General features: G+C 42.3%; 1 protein-coding gene across 1 annotated transcript in view; it reads left to right on the forward strand.

Moving 5' to 3' along the window:
* FERMT1 (FERM domain containing kindlin 1) overlaps nucleotides 1–24057 on the forward strand; it is a 33352-nt gene extending 9295 nt beyond the window's left edge. The window contains exons 3-15 of the mRNA XM_075267420.1: nucleotides 45–278; nucleotides 3740–3880; nucleotides 6351–6564; nucleotides 8008–8110; nucleotides 8795–8902; nucleotides 9551–9682; nucleotides 11120–11169; nucleotides 13296–13420; nucleotides 17380–17486; nucleotides 18569–18796; nucleotides 20259–20383; nucleotides 22203–22344; nucleotides 23432–24057. Of these exons, the coding sequence (XP_075123521.1) occupies nucleotides 45–278; nucleotides 3740–3880; nucleotides 6351–6564; nucleotides 8008–8110; nucleotides 8795–8902; nucleotides 9551–9682; nucleotides 11120–11169; nucleotides 13296–13420; nucleotides 17380–17486; nucleotides 18569–18796; nucleotides 20259–20383; nucleotides 22203–22344; nucleotides 23432–23605 (1883 nt within the window). The 3' untranslated portion in view covers nucleotides 23606–24057. The remainder of the gene's footprint in view (nucleotides 1–44; nucleotides 279–3739; nucleotides 3881–6350; nucleotides 6565–8007; nucleotides 8111–8794; nucleotides 8903–9550; nucleotides 9683–11119; nucleotides 11170–13295; nucleotides 13421–17379; nucleotides 17487–18568; nucleotides 18797–20258; nucleotides 20384–22202; nucleotides 22345–23431) is intronic.
* Nucleotides 24058–24649: the final 592 nt, after the last annotated feature.

The following is a 24649-nucleotide window of genomic DNA, read 5'->3' on the forward strand; positions in this document are numbered from 1 at the left end:
GATAAGATTTTCTACCATCTAGTGATGTTCTTGTTTGTGCCCAGGGGTGGCCCGCGACTGGTCTGACTATGCACTATGGTGGGAACAAAAAAACTCCTGGTTACTGAAGACTCACTGGACTCTGGACAAATATGGAGTACAAGCAAACGCAAAGCTCTTCTTTACCCCTCAGCACAAGATTCTGCGACTCCGACTACCAAATATGAAAACTGTCCGGCTTAAAGTCAGCTTCTCAGCGCTGGTCTTCAAGGCAGTAACAGAGATCTGTAGGACACTGAGTAAGTATCAATAGAAACCTTATCTGCCTATCTGCAGTCATATTATTGTGTCAGTCCTAGGTGTTATTGTTCTTTATTTGAGTGATAGGTGGGGGGGCAACCTGGCAAATGAACATAAACTGTGGGGGATAAACCTGGAAAGGGGACATAATACTGTGGGGGGCAACCAGGAAAGGGGACATGATACTGTAGGAGGCAATCCGGATAGGGGGACAATTTAAGGTGGGGGCAACCGGGATAGGGGGACAATATACTGTGGGGGGGGCAACCTGGAAAGGGGACATGATACTGTGGGGGGGCAATCTGGTTAGGGGGACAATATAAGGTGGGGGCAACCAGGATAGGGGGACAATATACTGTGGGGGGGGGACAACCTGGAAAGGGGACATGATACTGTGGGGGGCAATCCAGATAAGGGGGACAATATAAGGTGGGGGCAACCGGGATAGGGGGACAATATACTGTGGGGGGGGGCAACCTGGAAAGGGGACATTATACTGTGGATAGGCATCCTTAGGGGGACATTATAATGTAATGTCTAAGGGGCTACTAGGGTGGGACAAGGAGCCACAGTGGGGCCTGTTAATGTGTGATGCCTCTGCAGTGTGATGGGCCACTGAGGGGCATTATATTGTATGGGACCACTAAGGAGGCGTTATACTGTATGAGGGCCACTGAGGGGCACTATACCATTAGGGAGCCACTTACAGAGCATTATAATTTGTACAAATCAGGTATTTCTATTACATGGGTGGTGATGGGGGGGGGGGGGGCATTTATGAGTTCACTAATGTGTCAAAACAACCCTGTAAAGGCGTATACTTATTTAAAGGGTATATGTGATATAAGTCTGACCCCCACACACACACTAAGACATCATGATCATTAGAATACATGCCTGCTCCATTGGATGTCTATAGGATTCTCTTCATTCATCGGGACGTAGAATTTGTATAGAGCGTCATCGCTCAAGATTGGCCACCACTTATCTTATCAGTGGGGTTCACAGTAAACTTGCAGAAGGGTGATGCATGTTGATTTTGTGGAAACCTCTCCAATCTGGGTGGGCACCCTGGAGCTGAGGGCCCCTGTGTGAGAATAGTTATGGGCCTCTTGTTTTTCAGTAATTGTTAGCCATGAAATGAATTCCATTAGTTTAGGCATTCACCTGCAGTGGAATAGACAGTGGAAGGCTCCTGTTAAAGTAATAGGGACCCCTGACCCTGTGCAGCTGCACCAGTGGGGTGTTTGCCCCTGTTCTGACATTATACAGTACCTAAAGTTATAGATATTGCACTAGAAAATTTACATTGAAGTCTCCTTTGTGCATCCTCCATATATGTTACCCCCATCTGCAGCATTTGGTGACCACTGTGTCATATCCACAATGCACCACACAATGGAAATCAACACAGTGAGACTTGGGGTCTATTCACACTACATTTTATATATTCATTTAGCAGATCTGTTTAACAGATGCAAAATATGGATGGAAACAGATAGTCACACATACATAGGGATCAATGCAAAGAAAAACTGATTCATTTATGTCTGTTTTTTGGAAATCCACAAAAGTTTAGAATATTACACTTATCTGTCCTCAAAAAATGGATCAAAACAGATCAATTTTTGTTTGCAATGATTGATTACATACATTTTTTTACATATAATGTGGATGAAGCCCAAGGGTAAATTTGCATCGTGGAAGGTGAAGAGGAGTCTGAGGTGGGCTTTCTCCTAAAATTCCTCTCCACTTTCCAGTCCTCTGTCTTCCCAATGATAGAAAGCTTGAGTAGAACTTTGACTTTCTGCCGAAGCTGTTAAGCCTGACATGAATCGGAGTCATGACGCGTAATTTTTCTGCTTCCTGCTTTGGTTTCTGCCTCCCATTGAATACAAATTCATTGCAATCTGATGGCATCTTAGCAAAACCCTTCAAAGGCCACAGTTCACAATAACAGCCACTAGGTGGCCACACACAGGAACGCATCATCTAGCTACCTCGTGACAGTATATCAAAAAAATTAGGTGTTTTAAAAAAGATGGTCATCTTGTGACACAATTTGGGATCTCTAGAGCAAGGAGGCTCTAGGATGCAATTACTGATAACTATGGATGATGGAAGGGTTGTGTAAAACTGAAAGCTCCTCCATTACATTACTGTGACATCATAATGCCTAAATGTGATATCAGTATATATATATATATATATATATATATATATATATTTCTTCATATTGTGTATTATCCTGATGCTATGATGTCATAGTGGGTATTATCGCTGTATGGTGACATCACTGTGTGTATCATCCCTGTACTGTGACATCACTGTGTGTATTAACCCTTTACGGTGACGTCACTGTGTATATTGTCCCTGTACGGTGACATCACTGTGTGTATTAACCCTTTACGGTGACATCACTGTGTGTATTATCTGTGATGTAAGCTCCCTCTAGTAGTGTCCGGTATCATACAGCATTTATGTTTTATATCTATGTATGAATTTGGACGTATATTAGAAAAACACAACTACAACCACTATAAGGATTTCTTTTTGCTATGGGACTCTCTCCTGGACTTTCTCGTCTTCTTTCCTACTACACTGAAATCCCCGAAGCTGCAATTGCGTGAGCAACTACTGTAGCATGCAGACAATGTCATAAAATGGCTCATTGTTTTATATAATAATATCTATTGTTTTTCCTGCCAAGTGAAGCTTACAATAAAGGCATGTACCCATAGCATAGCAGTGTCTGGCAGATAATGCACACCCCCGGGGGATCAGGAATGTCATTGAGCAATGTAGATATTACTCCAGCCTTGCACGTCTACACTTGTTCTGGTCTACGTATTACAGAAGAGTAATATTCCATTGTAACGTCTAGTTTCCTGAGAATAAAGTCCAGCTGCTGGGAAACTACAACTCCCGACATGCTTCATTCACTTCAATGGGAGTTCCAAGAACAGTAGAGCAAGTATGCATGCTGGGAGTTGTAGTTTTACAACAGCTGGAGTGCTGAAGGTCGCCTAACCCTGATGTAAGCCATTGGGGGATTGTCCATCTCACCATTAATTTCAGCATAATGTATATGGCGTCCTCCTGACTCTCCCCTGACAGCCAATGTTGGTTTCCACTTGCACAATCCTTTTGTTCTTGGGAAGGCAAGCCATAACTATAGGTGTCTAACAGCAGCTTACTTCTCTGTGTAATTCTTTGCCGCCATTGTTGAGAAATCTCCATTTTTGTCAATATATAAATGAGCTCTTTGGAGCAATGGCAATAATCCCATTGCGCCATTTGTGATATCTAAAGCAACGATTCATAAGGGGATGTATGTCTGGATATTATCATGCATTGTCTCCATGATGGTATCCAGACCCCTACGTACTAGTATTCTTAGACTAGTGCAAGTGATAGTTGCCGAGTTGCTGAGTTTACTAAACTGACTTTATGGTCTTAGATATTAGAAGACCCGAAGAACTTTCTTTGTTAAAACCTCTGGAAGATTCTGTGAAGAAGAAAAAGAAAAAAGACACCAAGGAAACAATCCTGGAAGAAGTTATAAACTTGGACAGTCCAACAAGTAACTCCGGATCATTAGGTAAAGACAATGAGCTGTTCATGATGGTCACAGACTGTCCCCGTCCATATATTACCTCTGTCTGTGTCCTGTAACAGAATATGTCTCCTCTCCGCTATTCTGTATACTTATACTGGTACCTCTACAGGACATGGGGATTTGTTTATTTCAGAATAGAAGCCAAAATATCGAGATTGTGTACAAGTATTCTGGAATCAGTGCGAAAACGTTATAGCTATAGAAATAGCTCAATCATCAGAGATCTGTTTTGTAACGAGCCGTACACCTGTGTCATTATCACATGATCATAGACTGTACATCACATGACCATAGACTAATATAATAATAATAATGATACATTTTATTTATATAGCGCCATCATATTCGGCAGCGCTGTACAATTTGTAGGGTTCAAATACAGACAGAAAGATACATTACAAGAAAAGTCATTTCACACAATGGGACTGAGGGCCCTGCTCGCAAGAGCTTACAATCTATGAGGTAGAGGGGGTGACACAAGAGGTAGCAGGGGCGGCATTGGAGGTAGCATTAGTTATACAGGGGTCAGACAATTTTGTAATAGAGGTGACTGTCATTACACAAACATAAAACTTTGAACCATCACCAGTCGTGTCCTTTAACATGTAGATGGTGCTTGGACACATAGAGTTAGCATGAAATGGCATCATATCATGTGGAGTAATGTGGGAGCTGGAACAGAGGAGCGTTAAATTTTGGGGATTCAGCAGAGCTGAGTGTGCAGTAGGGTCGGGGCGAACCTGCCCCTTTCGCTGCCCGAGGCGAACTACAGAAAGGCGCCCCCCCCCCCTGCCGAGAGGAGGGGGCGGAGCGGAGGGGGCGTGGCGACAAGCAGGGGTGGGGCTTAGCGCCGTTCGCCGGCAGAGGGCAGGCACGGAGACGACCTGCTCTTTGCCTGAGCGTGAGAGGGGGCTGCTGGAGCAGCGCTGCTCCAGTGGCCTCCCCAAACCACCGCTCGGTGCTAAGCCAGTCCAGAACAGCTTGTCCTGGACTGGCTTAGGTAACCAAAAATGCCGCCCTCCCTGAGGCCCTGGCATAGCGCCGCCTGAAGCGCTCGCTTCAGGTCGCCTCATGGGAGGTGTGGCGCTGAGTAAGGTTCAGCGCATCTCTGATGCAGCAGAGCTGAGTGTGCAGCAGGGTTCAGCGCACACTCAGCTCTGCTTCATCTCCGGTGTAGCAGTGCTGAGTGCACGGCCAGCACTGCTACATCTCGACATAGTAATGCATTGACCAGCGTTGATTGGCCGAATGCCATAGAGAGTACAGCATTCGGCCAATCAATGCTGGTTCTGCCGGAGGAGGCGGAGTCTAATATCAGTCCACAGTAGTCTCTATTCTGGTCCAATATTAGACTCTGTCTCCTCACAGACGAGCCTCCGGCAGAACCAGCGTTGATTGGCCGAATGCTGTACTCTGTATGGCATTCGGCCAATCAACGCTGGTCAATGCATTCCTATTGGAAAAAGTCAGCTTGCGCATATCGCAAGCTGACAGGGATCCCGACGTAATACAGTGACTTGGACATGTTAGATGCCCCCAGACATGCTTCCCTTGCTGTCCCAGTTGCATTCCAGGGTGTTGGCATCATTTCCTGGGGTGTCATAGTGGACTTGGTGACCCTCCTGAGTCAAATAGTGGTTTCCCCCTAAACGAATATTTATTCCCCATAGACTATAATGGGGTTCGATCGAACAGTCGAGTATTGAGCGGCTACTCGAATCGAACTTTGAACATTTCACTGTTCGCTCATCGCTAGCCACTACCTATTATTCCAACAAGTAGCAGACAATGTGTTACTTACCTCTCTGAGTTCTGGGCCAGGCCTGCTCTGCTTCAGCTTACAGTTGGTGCCACACACCAGGTCCAGATACTGAACAACATGTCAACATCATGTCCTGATATTGGTCAAAGACTGGACATGGCACCCACAACCTCCTAAAGGCCACAGCATAGGCGACCCTAAAGAGGAGTGGAGGGTGAATATCAGCATTACCTATTGGAATAATCCAACTGGCAACTGCCTAGAGTGGGGGCCATAGAAGGGAGCAATGTACCATGTGAGGATCAGCTAAGGTTGGAGGGCCAGTAAAGGTGGATATGTACTATGGGGGAAGTAAAGGGGGTGCTATATTGTCTGGGGGCCAATAAAGGGGGATATTCAGATCTACAAATTGGTGGACAGTTGATCATCTGGAGGCCAGGAACTGGGCCCCTGCCAATCTGCTACTGATGACCTATCCTGAGGGCAACCCCTTTAAGATATGATTACAGGTTTCTTTGTTTTACCATCCACAATCGGTTTTGAAATATATATATATATATATTATGATTTGTACCATAAGTCCCTATGGATTTTCCCTTTAATATCTCTTAAGTAAATGTTTCAGACAAATTCTTACCGTATAAGGGTTAAGAATGTCCTACTGATTCTGATTGTTGTCTCATTTTGCAGGTAGTCCTGGATTATACAGCAAGACTATGACCCCCATGTACGACCCTGTGAATGGTACTCCTGCCTCTGCCACCATCACATGGTTCAATGACAGTCCACTGGCAGATCAGAACTGCAACATCTTAGCCCTTAGTCAACCAATTTCATCCCCTGAAATCCTCACTCAAATGTATCAGCCCCGGACACTCATCGATAAAGCAAGACTAAATTTTGGGTAAGTCACCAGTCACCTTTATACAAGTCACCGGATATACACGTAGAGGCGTTACATAGTTTAGTTCATCATGGCTTAGTGTTATATGACCTTAAAGGGAATGTGTCACCAAAAATGGCCTATTTTAAACCAAGTTTTTATGTTAAACAGTTTTTGATAATTTCACTTTTAATATTATATGTTACTATCTATATTTTTTTTTTTTTTTTTAAAAGATTATTTCCACCAATATTCACTCTGACCACTAAGCCAGCCCTCATAATCATATATAAAAAAATAGAATTCAAAATTATACAATCAGAAAATTAAAAAATGTGAAAAACTGATAGAGTTAAAAAAAATAAATAAAAATTGGCGATACTTTCCTTTTACGTTTACCCACAATAAGTGGTCAATGAAGGAGCAAACAGCAAATAATAAGGTCAATGCCTTCAACAAGTACCCATACACAACACCTGATCCACCGGTTGTACGGGGGTGACTTGGGGTTAGCAGGCTCAGCAACTTACACCAGATATTGGTTAAAAACTTTTTTCAATGTCAAAAAGAAAAAAAAATCTGTATAAAAAGTCTTATCATAAGTAAATAGTCTAGGAAGAGAGGAAGGAAACGAGATTAAGATGAAAGAATCAAGAAGATAAGAAAAAATAGGGAGGAGAGGAAGGATGGGATGGGGTAGTGAAACCTGAAATGATCCCTGAAACTCCAGTCTATAGTATATGACTACAGTTAAAGGAACTTTACAACCCCTAAAAACTGTTCTACAAATACTAACACAAAAAAGTAATTGAATACTGCGACCGTTTAAGGGTTGTATCAGCCTCTTGCAACTAGTCCAAGGTCTCCAACCACTTCTTGTTGCCAATACACAACAATGATATATTGTCGGTCATCACAAGATCTTCATCACCAATTGCTGGCTACATTGTGTGTCAGTCACAGGAGGTTCCGGACAGGAGTAGTGATCAGCACCATGTGGTCATGACCATTGGTCACTGGTTCCATTCTTGTTTTGGCGATCACAGTAAGGTCACAGTGGGGGGGGGGGGAGAACTGGCAACACATTACTGTAGGCACCAATCACTGGCTACATTGGTGTTACCCCAGTCAACAGTCACTGGTTACATTAGTGACATAATAGAGTCACAGAAGGGGCCAGTACAAATGGCAAACACCAATGGCCAACTACATTGCTGATGGTCAGTGATGGCCAGGTGAGAACAGGAGCCAATACTTCCCACCACATGACACTTACCGGCTACATTAGTAATACGTCAATCGAAGTACGGCCATCTAGTAGTTGGCAATAAACGGCCATGGTTATCAATAGCTGGCGACATTGGTGATCACAAAACAGGCCGGTCATTGATTTCTGGTGTCACTTGGCAATAGACCACGCATGGCTGTACAATGACTTCCTCAATTTAATTCCATCTTTTACAGGTGGTTGGATTCATCTCGGTCTCTTATGGAACAAGGCATCCAAGAAGATGAATTACTTATGCTGAGATTTAAGTATTACTGCTTCTTTGATCTGAATCCAAAGGTAGGAGCGTATACTGTATGGTTATATCCTGTAAAATGTGTCACTATACAGACAGTCTCCAACAAAAAATCTGTGTTTCTGCAATGCGGGGACACAGCCTTACAATATAACTTACAGTCATGGCCAAAAGTTTTGAGAATGATACAAATATTAATTTTTACAAAGTCTACTGCTTCAGTTTTCCTAATGGCAATTTGCATATACTCCAGAATGTTATAAAGAGTGATCAGCTTAACAGAAATTACTTGCAAAGTCAATATTTGCCTAGAAAATGAACTTTATCCCCCAAAAGACATTTCAACATAATTGCAGCCCTGCCTTAAAAGGACCAGCTAACATTATTTCATTGATTGCTCCATTAACACAGGTGTGGGTGTTGATGAGGACAGGGCTGGAGATCAATCTGTCATGATTAAGTAAGAATGACACCACTGGACACTTGAAAAGGAGGCTGGTGCTTGGCATCATTGTTTCTCTTCTGTTAACCATGGTTATCTCTAAAGAAACACGTGCAGTCATCAACCAGAGGGCAGCAGATCATGTGAAAATATAATATTTGTGTCATTCTCAAAACTTTTGGCCATGACTGTATGACCCTCCATTATAACTTGTATTCTTATTTGTAAAAACATCTTCTTTGTTGACGTCGACTTTTGTGTAAACCTGTCCACCTCTCTCTCTTAGTACGACGCTGTCCGGATAAACCAGCTGTTTGAGCAGGCACGATGGGCGATCCTACTGGGAGAAATAGATTGCACCGAGGAAGAGATGTTAATGTTCGCAGCATTACAAGTAAGTTTTACATTTTGCATGAAAAGTTTTACCCTTTTCTAATGATGGAGACTTGGATCAGCAACTCTTTAGGCATCTCTCTTGCCTTTCTTTAGTCTCTGGAGTCGGAGTTGGACGCTTCCGAGGGCATCTATTATAGGGGTTGTCCAAGAATTGAAGCAAACTCAGGGGTGGCAGGAGTGGATGCAAAGCAAAAGAAAATAAGATATACTCACCTATCCTTGTTGCATCAATGCCCAGTCCTGGTCCCTTTTCCCGTCCATGCTGGGACTCGCTGCGCCAGATTTGGCGAACCTTACATGACCGCTGAGACTAAACAGTGACCTCAGCAGTGACTGAAGAGGAACTGATGATGTCACTCACGTATGTCACTGGTTCCTTACCATTAACCAATGAGGACACGGATTGGTCTCAGCCTCTGTGCTTCTGGTGTGGCAAGGAAAGGAAAACGGGACTGGATATGGGAGTGCTGGGGATAGGTATGTTTTTTTTGTCTTGTTTTACACGCACCCTGCCAAATCCTGGACAACCCCTTTAACTGCCATTCTTTACAGCTGCCACACGCCGCACAAATCTATATAGTTTTCATAACTTCTCATGTACATGCACGTAGATCCTAATCTTTATCCTCTTCCACATCTAAAATAGTATCACATAAGCAAATTATCGTTATCGGCGGAGACTCAAGAGTTAACAACAGACGGAGAGACCGATGAAATCGAAGCAGCTCTTTCTAACCTAGAAGTAGCCCTGGAAGGAGGAAGATCCAACAAAATCTTGGTAGGTGTTGAAGTTATATATACTGTATAATATTCTCTTATAGGCTGAATGGTCTTTTATGGGATGAAGACACCATTTCCACTTATAGGATTACATGGGTGGTAATTACTGGGCTTGTGTATTATGTCCGGACCCTACAAACCCTGACAGCAGACATTTCGTATACACGGTCACTGACGTATAGTAGCACAGCAGGTCACTTTACCTGAGGCTCCTTAAGCAGTAGTTACCGTACCTGGCATTTATGATGTCAAGCACTTAATGTGGAGCCATCGCAGCTCAGTATAATTGTTGGTGTCTTTCTTCCTTCTGCTTCTGTTCTGTAGAAATCCGCCATCTATAATTCCAGAAGATAATAACATGACCTATCCACAAGCCTTATAGCAGCACAGTTGAGTGGTTGGTAGTACCGTCTCTCTGGTTTTATGACTTCTTCTGATTGTATTTGGGATCTGAGTCTTGCAGAACATACTATAGGCAGGTAGTAGCATGTAATCTGGGAGGAAAGAGATTGCTATATCGATAGAAATAATTATCACATTCTTCATTAGATTCATTAGGTTAGATGACATTTTAATACAGAGTTTACATGTGTACACACCCTATTATAATAGGATTGGAAGATTTAGAAAGGAGCAGCAAAGTAACCACAAGTTAGCCCCACTCCAGGCTATAAAGGGTGCAGAGACACCACTGCAATCATTACTAGGCCCTTGAGCATGGGGGGGCCTAAAGGCTTAGCATACAACATAAGAAGACACCAGTAACAGAGGCGTAATATGAAGGTCCTGGGCACCAATGCAAAATCTGTGTCTAATCCCCCAACTATAATCATGTATAGTAGTGGTCTCCTCGTATAGGAAAGAGACACCTTATGGGCCCCCTCAGGGCTCCTGGACCCTGGGAATTTCTGCTCCCCCTCCTGACCAGTATTATAGATTGCACACAGTCAGTGGAGCTCCATTGCAGGGTTTGCATTGGGATCCAAGGACTTCAAGTTCTGCATTGATTCCAGTAAATAGGACTGAGCTGCAGTATTGGGCGCCATCACAACCATATATATGGTGTTATGGCTGCGGATGTAGCACTCAATATTTAGTCTGAAACTATGGGGAGTAGGAACTCTCCAAAAGTCAGACCCTTATCGACCAAATACAGTTGGCTTTCCAATGGATAGACCATCAGTATTCCTGTAATGGAACAGGGGTGATATGTGATTTCCTCCCAAAACAATGCCTCATTTCATGTGAATAGGACTAAGCGAAGATATCTAAAATAGTCAATGGTCCAATTATTCCATTATAGACCTGAATGGATAGAGCTATGCGGCCATCACGTCAGACATATTTGGTGCCACAATTGTCTGTCCTGGGAATACGACTTCATTGCTTGCAAAATGTATAAAGACATTCAATTGCACTTTTACCTATTTCACAGGAGGATATCACAGACATCCCAAAACTTGCAGATAATCTTAAGCTCTTCAGGTATGTATTTGCACCATTTTCAGATCTGTCTTTGCATAACACTGGCCACCTGGGCCACGTGGGCACTTCTGGCCATTCTCTGCAAACTTCAAAGCTCTGCTAGCAGCTTAATCATTAACCCAAGAAGCCACATGTACTATGTAACCGAGCCCAGTCCTGTACTTGTGTTAGGCAGCTGCGCTTGGTATGGTTATTGGTAGTAGAAATAGAATTTTAATTAATGATTTACAATTTATCATAAAATCTATTTAGTCCCTGTATTAATTAAAGAGACATTAACTCTTTATAGACCCTGCCTAGTTTGGGCATTAATATATAATCCATAATTGTTTTGCTATATATGTAAGGGCTTATTTTTTGCACAATGACTTGTATTTTTAACATATTACCATTTTGAGGTCTTATTTAGCCCTTAGGCCTGGTAAACATCTGCATTCGGTATTCCGTTCGGGGAGTCCACTTGGAGACCCCCCGAATGTTATACCGAACTCATTAAAAAGTGGTTAGCAGAGAAACCACATGGACCCCATAGATTATAATGTATATTTTCTGCACGTTGTCTGCTCGAATCACGTGGAGAGAAAAGTGTTGCTTTTATTTTCTTGTTGAGCTATATGAAGTTTATTTTTGCAGGGTGAGCTGTAGTTTTCATTGGTACTATTTCCTGACTTTTTCATCACTTTCTATTTCTTATTTTGGGGTGAGAAAAATGACCAAAAATCATCAATTCTCAATTTGCATATATTTTTTGATACCGGGATAAATAGTGTTATATTGTAGTAGTAGTTTTAACTTTTACTGATACAGAAATACCGCTTATGTCTGTTTTTTATTTGTTCATTTTATTTATGTTAGAAAAGGGAAAGTTGGATTTTAGAACTTTTTTATTTATAGAGAAAAAAATACATTTTACACTTTTGTTTTTTATGGAAATACATTGATATTACAGTATATTGTACAATTTCAAATTGTATTAAATACTAAATGCCTATTAGATTCTGTTTCTGGCAGGGCCTAATAGGCATGACAGCCCAAAGACCTGCTGCCATGGCCACTTACCTGGACCCTGCAGTTTTGTCAAAGAGGGCCAAATGGGGTGACAAAAGGGTTCCCTCTCCCTCTTTTTAATACTAATAATACTAATGCTAATAATGATAAGGTCATAGTCGCATTTATGACTAATTGACCAATAATCTCGGGTAACTGTCATCGTTCTAATTAATTAGGCTGAGTCCCAGGCGGTCAAGAAATCTCACCACTCTGTTATTGGTATTCATTCTTCTCTCAGCAAAAATGTATGCTGACGCACTTTTTTTATTGAGAACACAGAGTTAAATAGTATCAGAGAAAGGAAGTGATATAACAACAACATAAGTTTTTATATTCATTCCTGATTGGTATGGTACATGTCAATCAAACAGAAAACATTTAAGCAGTGCCATATACAGCCAGCTACTCCCGGTCCTGTGTGGTAACCTTGGGGAGCTGTCTTCTGGTAGCAAGCCAAGCATTTGTTTTTCTTGCACCCATCTTGGATACAGGCGCCATCTTATCATATAACATTATACCAGTTTCAAGCATAAGCAACTATATTTAGCATTCAACTTTTAAGCGTAACAATGTTTTTTTCATACATTACATAATTATAAACTTCACAATAATAGTAATAATACTACCGGTACTAATGTTAATACTGATCGTTTTTGGTGTCAATGGCTGTTATGAAGTTTTTGTAAAGAGGATGAAAAAATCCAGAAGGTTAATAAAGGTTACAATGGCAGGAATAAGAAGTTACGCAATTCACAATTTTGCCATGATGTAATCTCAAGGATTATGTAATTGCTGTAATCCAAAACAAACAAAAAAATTGCAAAAATCTCCTATGATATTAAACACTTTTTATATAAAGAATTAACAAACTCCCCATCCTTGACCCTATATGGGTCACCGTTCCCATAAATAGAACAATCTATAAAACAAGATATGTTATGAAGGGGTTAATAGACCTAAAACATGGATGTTGAAGTTCGGTCAATATAGGTGAGGTTTAGCAAAGTATTACTGTGATAAGAGCATGTACTAGCATTCCACAAGTAGTAGATAATCCGCTTCTGTTTGCCTTTCAGACCTAAAAAGCTAACACTCAAGGCTTACAAGCAATATTGGTTTGTTTTTAAAGATACATCGATATCTTATTTTAAGAATAAAGAAGCCGCTCATGGAGAACCCATCGAAAAACTAAACCTAAGAGGTAAGAAAATGTGCAAACAATAAGAAATGCTCCCTACTTTGAAACCATAGGCACTCTATGGGCACACTGTTTATGGGCACCATGTGGCACTGAATTATGAAGTCATTCCATGTAACAATATCTCCACAATATGGCATCCAGTGGACATGGCACAGTTTTTATCATAAGAAGTCAACCAGATATGGAGTCTTCTATACGAAAATAGAAGCATACAGAGATACCGTAAGATCTCATAAGTGCCGCATTATGGCTTCGTACAACAGATTTGATGTGACTATGTGCATGAGGCCTACCATTGTAGTCTGAGACATTTGGCTAAATGCAGGTTAAGGGTGAATTCACACTGAGTAAACGCTAGCTTATTCTGAACGTAAAACACGTTCAGAATAAGCGGCGTCTAAAGCAGCTCCATTCATTTCTATGGGAGCGGGGATACGAGCGCTCCCCATAGAAATGAATGGGCTGCTTCTTTCACTCCGTGCAGTCCCATTGAAGTGAATGGGGAGTGCCGGCATATACGGCAAGCTCTGCTCATGCCGGAGCGTACACGCCGGCACTCCCCATTCACTTCAATGGGACTGCACGGAGTGAAAGAAGCAGCCCATTCATTTCTATGGGGAGCGCTCGTATCCCCGCTCCCATAGAAATGAATGGAGCTGCTTTAGACGCCGCTTATTCTGAACGTGTTTTACGTTCAGAATAAGCTAGCGTTTACTCAGTGTGAATTCACCCTAAGGTAGATGAGATTTTGTTTAGGGGATATGTTGCCTAAAGGTGACCGGACCAGAGATATCAAATACACAGTTGTCAAAGTTATCATTTTTTTCCAGGGATGGTGTTTGTTGTTATCTCAGGGGATGTCTCCATGTAAGTGAATGGGGCGGGGGAATGGCACAAAATATACAATCGTCAAGGACAAAAAAGTGGCCATGTCTCTTTTTACACCCCTCTATTTGCAATGAATTTCCACTATTTAAAGGTCAAAAAACCTGAACAAGATACATCAGCATGCTGCGCTATGTTGTCTGGTAATGTTCCAGTCTCCCTAATGCTGCTCCCCTCCATATTTTAGATAAGACTGCACCAATATAGTATAATGCCCCCATAGTGGTCCACACACTGTATGAATCCCTCCTCAGTACCCCTACATAGTATAATGCCCCTTAAGTCCTCCCACATAGTATAATGCCCCAAAGTGCTCCCTACATTGTATAATTCACTCTTCAGTACCCCTACACAGTGTAATGCCCCCCTAGTGGTCCCACACTGTATCATTTACTCTTCAGTGCCCCTACACAGTATAATGCCCCCATAGTGGTCCACACACTGTATAATTCACTCTGCAGTATCCTACACAGTATAATGCCCCCCTAGTGGTCCCACACTGTATCATTTACTCTTCAGTGCCCCCTACATAATATATTATGTCCCCATAGTGGTCCACACACTGTATAATTCACTCCTTCATATCCTATAAAGTATAATACTCCCATAGTGGTCCACACATTGTATAATTCACTGCTCACTAACCCTACACACTATAATGGCCCATAATGCTCCCAAACAGTATAATGCCCCCTACAGATCCATACACTGTTTAATGCCCCTGCAGGGTGTGGTCCAGGCAACAGAACACAACACAGCTGCACCTAGTGCGGAGAAGGAGTGGGAAACAGTAACCTGAGTAATTATTCCTCACCCCTCACCCTCCATACCTTCCATAATGAGGGGCCCCATCACATGGATGGAAGTGCTCACTGTGCTTCCAAATTGCCAGGACGATGCCCCAGACAAATTTTTACTGGTACCATTACTGAAAATCGGGGACAGTCCCAGCAAATTTGGGACAGCTGGCAGCTATGCAAATGGTCTCCCCAAAGATCTCTACATATTTGCTCAGTTACATATTTAAAAAAGACTTGTAGCTATATTTCTCATTGTCATAGCGGACTAATAGAAACACAATAAGTCTTTATTCCCATTGTTTTGTGTATGCGGCACCTATCACGACATTTGTCTCTATGAACGATGACTACGAAATAAACTCATAAAATAAGAAATTTCCGGCATTTGAACTTCCAGAATAGTGACACGCTTTATTACATCCAAAATTATAAACGTTTCGGTCCCACAGACCTTCTTCAGGACACTTAAAATAAACAAAATAAGACACTCGTGATATAAATCAATCAAATGAAGTCCAAAACATAGACAGGCCTTTCACACCAGCCAGTGCACTACAATGAATGGAACTGGACTTGTCATGACAGACCCATGTATAGGAATGAGTCTGTGTGCTATCTGATAAAAAACAGTTTATAAAAATATTGTGTGCATGTAGTCTAAGATTTTATTAGCCATGCGTAGGTGGAGATTTGACACATATATTAGCTCGGCAGTATCATGATGTTGCCTAAAATGGAAACAGAATTTACGGGATAAAAAAACATTCCCTCCAAACCATATTCTACAATAGTATAATCCCCTCTTAGGAAATATTCACAAATGGCCGATTTATTGCACAAATATCTGCGATGGAAAAACAAATCCGCACCTACCATGAGCCAGAAACTCCAGAAAGAGGAGTCGCTAATGTAAACAGCACATCCCGGCATCACACAACTCCTCCGAAGACACCACATTCCTAACTAATCACACTGTGACTCACAAATGATTGCAGGCCCCTAACCTACTGACCGGGACATGTTCACATTGACCAGTTAATTGGGTAACCACTTGCTTAATAAACCTATTTCATTAAGGAATTTTCCATGAACATAAAGTTACATTTTTGCAAATATAAATAATTGTAATTTTTGCAGTTTTATAGATTTCCTCTAACTATCTTAGGCCCAGTTCACATCTTTGTTTGGGTTTCCATTCGGGGGTCCCCTTGGAGACCCCCCGAAAGGAAACCTATCCACACAAAAAAGTGGTTACCTAAGAAAACCAGCAGACCCCATAGACTATAATGGGATGTGTGTGGTTTCCGCGTGAAACATGAAAAAACAAGAAAAGTCCTGCAAGCATGTGAACCGGGCCTTAGTGGTGACAGTCTGTTGCCATAATTGGTTGCCAATGGATACAAAACCCAGCCATGATTTCCTCATAGTAGCCGGGTTATCAGGCAGAAACACTACATGGACCAGTATGTGGGTTTCTGACATGTCTCAAACAATAGAACAAAACAACATGGGGCCTTAAGATCCCAGTAAGCCATTTTAGGCCGGGGACCCACGGATTGGAAACGCCGCGATTTGCCCGCACCGGAGATGCTGTGGGAAAAATCGCAGCGTTGTACAGTGCAGGCAAAGTGGATGGAATTCATGCGAATCCCATCCCCACTTTGCGGAAAAGATCGCAGCGCGGACACGCTGCAAATTGCAAAGCTGTTGCAGCTTTGCAAATCGCAGCATGTCGATTATATCTACGGAAACGCCGGCGGTTTTCCCGTAGATATAATGGGAAGAGAAAGTCTGCAGAGGAAAACTCTGTGAACTTTCTCTTAAAAGTGCTGCGGAAAGAACTGCAATGCGTTCACGCAGCGCTTTAGTGCTGCGGATACGGCCCGTGGAGCCTTAGCCTTAATAGGCTATTTCAGCAGCACCATGTTAGAGGCCTACCCCATGATGTGACTACGGGCCTAGCTGCATGAAACATTTCTGGATTATTATCTGCTCTTTGTTATGGGTTACCAGAGCCGCACCATCAATATCTGAAACTAAATTTGTCACCGGCTCCCCACCTACCTAGTACACAATCCTGGGGTCCTCTTCTGTGGACTTTGAGCCCCATCAATTACTGAGGCCTAGATGCTACTAATGTCACCGACCATAACCTATCATTGCCAGCAATATTGGGGGGACATTTATTTCATACCTCCTTGTATAGCTACAATAAGTCAGCCATTACACCATGTCTGACCTCCTGAGAATTGAAGTCTTGCTATTTGTTCTCAGGTTGTGAAGTTGTTCCAGATGTCAGTGTAACACAGAGAAGATTTGGGATAAAACTATTAATACCATTTGCAGAAGGAATGAACGAAATACATCTAAGATGCGATAATGTGAGTATAAATGTCATTAACTGGAGGTTTTACTGGATTTTGCAACACTATGTACATCTGTACCTAGCACCTACTTAGTGATACATGTTCATATGTAATGCTCAGTATCCCCAGTGGTGGCGCTGCAGGTAAATCGAGCTGGTTCATCCTGGTTTCCCCATAGTTGAGTCCTGGAGGTTCCAGCATAGGAGGAACTGAGTAGTCGTGACCTGTAACCAGATTGTCGGGGCCTGCTATCTCATCCCTACAATGAACTCTTGATAGTGATGGTTACGGGAGCTAAGGAGTTTAATCCACCTTAGTGTGGTTAGGGTAATCTGTGGGTCTCCTTGGCTTATGGGTCAGAAGGAAGCTGCAATCTCAATACTGATGCCAGTGATTATGGACCCCCTAAGGTTCTTGGGCAACTGCACCCTCCGCACCCCCTCAAATTACTCCTCTGTCTGTAACTAAGGCTAGGTTCACACCTGCACTTAGTCTCCGTTTGGGAATTCCATTCCCCATTCCGCTTTAAAAATGTGGAGAGAAAAGTCCTGCAAATAGCTCTTGTCTCTCAGTATTTTTCCACCCTTTTTGGGCGGAAATGGGGTGGACCCCATTATAGTCTATGGGGTTTGCGAATTTCCAAGGGTAGCCACTTTTTTAAGCAGATTAGGTTTCTGTTCGGGTCATATGATAGCTTGGAATATGATCTTTCATATGACACCAGAACCACAGTTCAGAATTTTTTAAGTGTTTTTTAGTTGAGCCCCCCACCCTCAGGATTCGCTTCTCCTTATCACACCTGTTATCACCCATACTCAGTCAGAAGTAGTGAGGAGAAGAATCCCAAGGGGCAGAAAGTTGTCTCTAATTGGCAGCAAATCTGTGCAGAAAGCCATGCGAAATATCCCATAATATATCAGCAGTGTCCCCAGTCCATTGTGTGGCTATGCTGCGGCCAGAGCACCATGTTGTCCGTTTGCTTGTGTCTTCTTCTTTACTATGGATCCATGGTTGGTCAGTCGTTGAGCACCTCATGAGCAGCGAATACATCACCTTTCAGCATTGTCTAATCTACTATTTCTACTTTGGATCACCAGGAATCCCAATATTCCAAATGGATGGCTGCCTGTATACTGGCATCAAAAGGAAAGACAATGGCGGACAGCTCCTATCGGTCAGAAGTGCAAAACATCCAACAATTTCTGAGGATGAAAAACACAAACACTACAAACACAAGTCAAGTAAAACCCAACATGGAAAATGTGGACATGAAGCCGGAGTGTTTTGTGTCACCTAAGTATGCCAAGAAATACAAATCTAAACAGGTACCTAATGCTCAGCCATTGATGGAGACCGGAAGTAAGATAAGATAAGATAAGATAATCCTTTAATAGTCTCACCATTTGTTGTGTTCGGAGACTTCTTGTGTATATTGCTGCAATACTCGGCTTTTCCAGTTATAGGTTTATAAAGCTTGATGAGTGCAAAAATGAGAAATTCTGCAATTTTCTAATAAACTTTGGGTGTCTTATCCTCACCTTTTCCAACATGATTGCTTTCTATCACTGAATCTCAAATCTATAAATAATTGTCATTGTCGCATCCAACTAAACCATCAGTTAGTCCGCAAAGTGAATACAAAAAACAAAAAAATCCCACATGCGGAAACACAGCTTTTTTATTGCAGATTTTGTTGCGGTTTTTTTAGCCAAATTCAGACGTGGATTGAGCAGAAAGTAGAAATATAAGAGCTTCCTAGATAATTCCCATTGCTTTTGCAGTCACTCCTAGGTTTGGCTCAAAAAAACAAAGCAAAATCTGCAACAAAAGAAGCAGTTTTTCCGCAATGTGGGTCCTCAGTCTTAGGGTGCATTCACACTGAGTAAACGCTAGCTTATTCTGAACGTAAAACACGTTCAGAATAAGCGGCGTCTAAAGCAGCTCCATTCATTTCTATGGGAGCGGGGATACGAGCGCTCCCCATAGAAATGAATGGGCTGCTTCTTTCACTCCGTGCAGTCCCATTGAAGTGAATGGGGAGTGCCGGCGTATACGCTCCGGCATGAGCAGAGCTTGCCGTATACGCCGGCACTCCCCATTCACTTCAATGGGACTGCACGGAGTGAAAGAAGCAGCCCATTCATTTCTATGGGGAGCGCTCGTATCCCCGCTCCCATAGAAATGAATGGAGCTGCTTTAGACGCCGCTTATTCTGAACGTGTTTTACGTTCAGAATAAGCTAGCGTTTACTCAGTGTGAATTCACCCTTACAGTGTATATATAGGGTCTGGCAGTGTCTCTCATGGATTCCAAAAAGGGGGCACCCCCACTAAATAGGATAAAACGTAACCTTTATTTATAATATTTTTAAAAAAATTAAAATACCCCAACACAGTATTCGGCCCCTATAATTCTTGCAAAGGGCATATGTGTAAGTGTGTCTATCCACTCTACAGATTGAATAAGAGTGAATTAAGTTCCTCCCAGACCCAACTGGGAGGAACTCTTATTCAATCTGTAGAGTGGATAGACACACTTACACATATGCCCTTTGCAAGAATTATAGGGGCCGAATACTGTGTTGGGGTATTTTAATTTTATAAAAAATATTATAAATAAAGGTTACGTTTTATCCTATTTAGTGGGGGTGCCCCCTTTTTGGAATTATTGTAAAATTGGCAACCCTTGATCCAGTGTGTTCTAGTGTCTCTCATGGACACAAAAGTATATACATACTGTATTTTACAATACCACATCACATTGCGATTACTTTTTTTTTTCTTACAGTTAGCGTCCCGTATTTTGGAGGCTCAGCAGAACATGTCACAGATGCCTCTTGTGGAAGCCAAAATGAGGTTTATTCAGGCATGGCAGTCTCTCCCTGAGTTTGGCATCGCCTACTATATTGTCAGGTAATATATTTAATATTTTACAGGTTGTACCAGCAGATTCAACTTCCTCTCCAATTATATCAGATTATCATACGTACTGTGTTTAAGAGGGTGAACAAGGTAGAAATAAATAATTATTTAAGACTAAGGCCTCACGTTGCGGAAACACAGTTTTTTTGCTGGCAGAAAGAAACGCTGTCACTTTTGTCAATTCACAAATGAGAATTTTGTAGCAATGAAGGTATTGCTGTTGCTCCAAATACGTAAGTGGCAACACCCTTATTGCTCCAAAGAGTTTATTTGCATATTGTCCAAAACAGCTATTCTCAATGTGAAAGCAGGTGATCCTAAACTACCGTATCTATCTGAAGGGCTGGGGTGATATACTGGGTTCTGGTGACACTAACCTATCTATCTGCAGGGCTGGGGTGATATGCTGGTTCTGGTGACACTAACCTATCTATCTGCATGGGCTGGGGTGATATGCTGGTTCTGGTGACACTAACCTATCTATCTGCAGGGCTGGGGTGATATGTTGCTCTGATGACACTAACCTATATATCTGCAGGGCTGGGGTGATATGCTGGTTCTGGTGACACTAACCTATCTATCTGCAGGGCTGGGGTGATATGCTGGTTCTGGTGACACTAACCTATCTATCTGCAGGGCTGGGGTGATATACTGGTTCTGGTGACACTAACCTATCTATCTGCAGGGCTGGGGTGATATGCTGGTTCTGGTGACACTAACCTATCTATCTGCAGGGCTGGGGTGATATGCTGGTTCTGGTGACACTAACCTATATATCTGCAGGGCTGGGGTGATATGCTGGTTCTGGTGACACTAACCTATCTATCTGCAGGGCTGGGGTGATATGCTGGTTCTGGTGACACTAACCTATCTATCTGCAGGGCTGGGGTGATATGTTGCTCTGATGACACTAACCTATATATCTGCAGGGCTGGGGTGATATGCTGGTTCTGGTGACACTAACCTATCTATCTGCAGGGCTGGGGTGATGTGCTGAGTTCTGGTGACACTAACCTATCTATCTGTGGGGCTGGGGTGATATACTGGTTCTGGTGACACTAACCTATCTATCTGCAGGGCTGGGGTGATGTGCTGAGTTCTTGTGACACTAACCTATCTATCTGTGGGGCTGGGGTGATATACTGTAAAAATTGTCCTTTTATCCCTAGACAAATGAGCAGAAAAGGGCTTTAGGGATGTGGCTTTCCATCAATGGGCTTCACTATCTGCTGCTGCTAACTGTACTGTGCATGTCTGATGATGTCACACTTCCCCATCTGACGCCAGCTTCCTTCTCTTCTGGGTGCAGTGTGACATCATCAGACATGCACAGTACAGTTAGTGGGTCGAGCTGAGCAGCAGTTAGCAGCAGCAGATAGTGAAGCCCATTGATGAAAATCACTGCCACTAAAGCCCTTTTTTACCCATATGGAGCAGCGGTTATGAGTAAGAAATACATAATTGTAAACTGTGCTGACAACCCTACAAGGTACTATGATTAGTTTATATCTCAATTTTGTAATGACAGACTCCCTTTAAGGCTCACATCTGTGTTGTTATGATCCGCTCTTCTGTTCAATCATAGTAACAGAAGAATGGACTAAACATTAAGACAGATCTGTCTAATATCAGAAATCTGTCATTTTGCCAGGTGGAAATAGTCTAGCTTGCAGGACTTTATTGTCCATGCTTTTAGACGAGTTGTGCGGAGGCTCCGACACCAATGTGAACACAATCTAAAAGAAACTTTTAAGTTAAATATGCAAATTCATAGAATTGTGATAGCAATTTCTTACAATTGTTTTTCCAGATTTAAAGATGCCAAGAAGGAGGAGCTGCTTGGAGTTTCTTACAACAGGCTGATCCGGATAGACATTACCACTGGAGACCCCGTAACAACCTGGAGATTCTCCAACATGAAGCAATGGAATGTCAACTGGGAAATACAACAGGTACAGAAACTTCCCATCAATTCTTCTACCAACATACATGTTTTTTAGAGTAGGGGGTTGCGAGGTTTCTATCTGAGTTGCTTTCGCTGCTGTTTCCAGTTTTTGCATATTGCCACGTTTTCAGAAAGATAAGGATTTTAACTTTATAACTTTATATTTCCCATGACTCTGTTCACTTAAGATCACTTACAACATCTCTTGAGTAAGTGGAGTTGGCCTGTGGGAGCTCCCCGCCCTCCTCTGCTGATTGACAGCTTTTTCCCTATACTGTGCATAGGGAGAAAGCTGTTAGTCAGTCGCTGGTGAAAAGATGGAACCATCAACATATGGAGGACTATACAGCATGTGCACAATATTGAGAGGATTCTAGCGCTTGTCTCCTGATACAGGTCATAAACAGTGATTTTATTAAAATTAATGAAAGAAAACCCAAATGTGGCATAAACTAAGGCCCCATGCACATGACCAAGTGTGCTTCCAATGTGGAGCCGAGTTTGCAGCATAATTTGCTGGGATGACACTAGGAGTGACCGACGAGTGTTATCCATAAAACACTAACCTCTATGAGGACTTCCAATCCGTTCCGTTCAGATGACACAGAGCCGGATAGGACTTATGTTATTATTATTGGAATTGATTAGAAGACCCCATAGACCTCATGGTGTTCTTTAGTGTTGCGATGCAATGTGCAGTGCCACCTAGAGGCAGCAGCGGAGGCCAGCCTGGACAGGAGTGTGGACAGCTGAGTAAATTATCGGCCACTATCTATTACACTAATGCAATGGGGCCAGCACAGTGGCCTTGCAGCGCTGGAGTCCTGGGTTCGAATTTGACCAAGAACCTCATCTGCAAGAAGTTTGTATGTTCTCCCCATGTTTGCTTGCATTTCCTCCAGGTATTCCCACATTCCAAAGACATACTGATAGGGGAAAAAATAATAATAATAATGCAATGGGTGGAGGCAAATAAAAAAAAAAGAATGCCGCCCCCAGTAATTGAAGCGCCTCTGGAATACGCTGCAAGCCGAAGGTTTTGATGCAACAAAAATCATCTTACTGGTTATATCTCATTTCCTATGTTTTTTTAGGTCGCTATTGAGTTTGACCCCAACATTGCTGTGGCATTTACATGTCAAGGTGCGAGCTGCAAAGTCATCCATGAATACATAGGAGGCTACATCTTCCTCTCTACTCGTTCCAAAGACCAGAATGAAACTTTGGATGAAGAACTATTCCACAAACTGACCGGAGGCCAAGAATGATTCCTGCACAGTTCTACAATGTTTGTGCGGTTGTGTGTGTGTATGGTTGTGTATGAGATTCTATGCGGTAGTGTTTGTGTGTATGGTTGTGTATGAGATTCTATGCGGTAGTGTTTGTGTGTATGGTTGTGTATGAGATTCTATGCGGTAGTGTTTGTGTGTATGGTTGTGTATGAGATTCTATGCGCGTTTATGGTTGCGCACATGCATCTATGCAGTTGTGTGTGTACAGTTACTGTGTAAAAGATTATTACAAAGCTCTACATAGAGTTACTGGAGACTTCTGAAGACATAATATGGCACCGCGACTCCTACTTGTCCAGCTATGATCTTAAAAACATAAAATGCAGGCGTATTAGTATTTTGTACATATGAACAGCTATAGTTATACAATCCCATCGCCTTTCATTACATCCTTTGTCTAGATGTTACTTTTTCTTAACCATCTGAAGTTCAATAAACAATAAAATTTTCTACATCGGTGATTGACTTTATCTGCAATAGGAAGGAATGTCCAGCATTTTCAGTCAAGCAAACTTGTTACAGCCAAAAATATATTTCCTTACAGATCACCCAGATCTTAGGTTTGAAACAGCTCACGACTTGTGGTGCTCGGAAATACTCCCCGGACTCGACAGAGTAACATACAGCAAAAATAAATGTTCTAGCATCCAACGAAGAGCAAATCCAAGAAATGACAGGTCTAAAAATTAACTTTTATTATCTTTTTTTTTTTTTTTTTTTTTTTTTTTTAAAAAGGCAACTCGAAGTTACAAAAACCCAATGTCCGTTACTTACGCGTTTCAGGATGTATGGCCCCTTTCTCCTAGCAATACACCCTGAAACGCATAAGAAATGGACATTGTATTATACAGTACAATCTACATTCTCTATCAGTATTTCATTGTAGTGTGAGAGGAAACCGGAGTATCTGGAGGAAACCCACACAAACACGGGGAGAACATACAAACGCCTTGGAGATGTTGGGAGAATTTGAACCCAGGTGCTCAAGCGCTGAGTACCAGCTACTGTGCTGTCCATGGG

The sequence above is a fragment of the Leptodactylus fuscus genome, chromosome 3, assembly GCF_031893055.1.
Source record: "Leptodactylus fuscus isolate aLepFus1 chromosome 3, aLepFus1.hap2, whole genome shotgun sequence".
Taxonomy (NCBI): Eukaryota; Metazoa; Chordata; class Amphibia; order Anura; family Leptodactylidae; genus Leptodactylus; species Leptodactylus fuscus.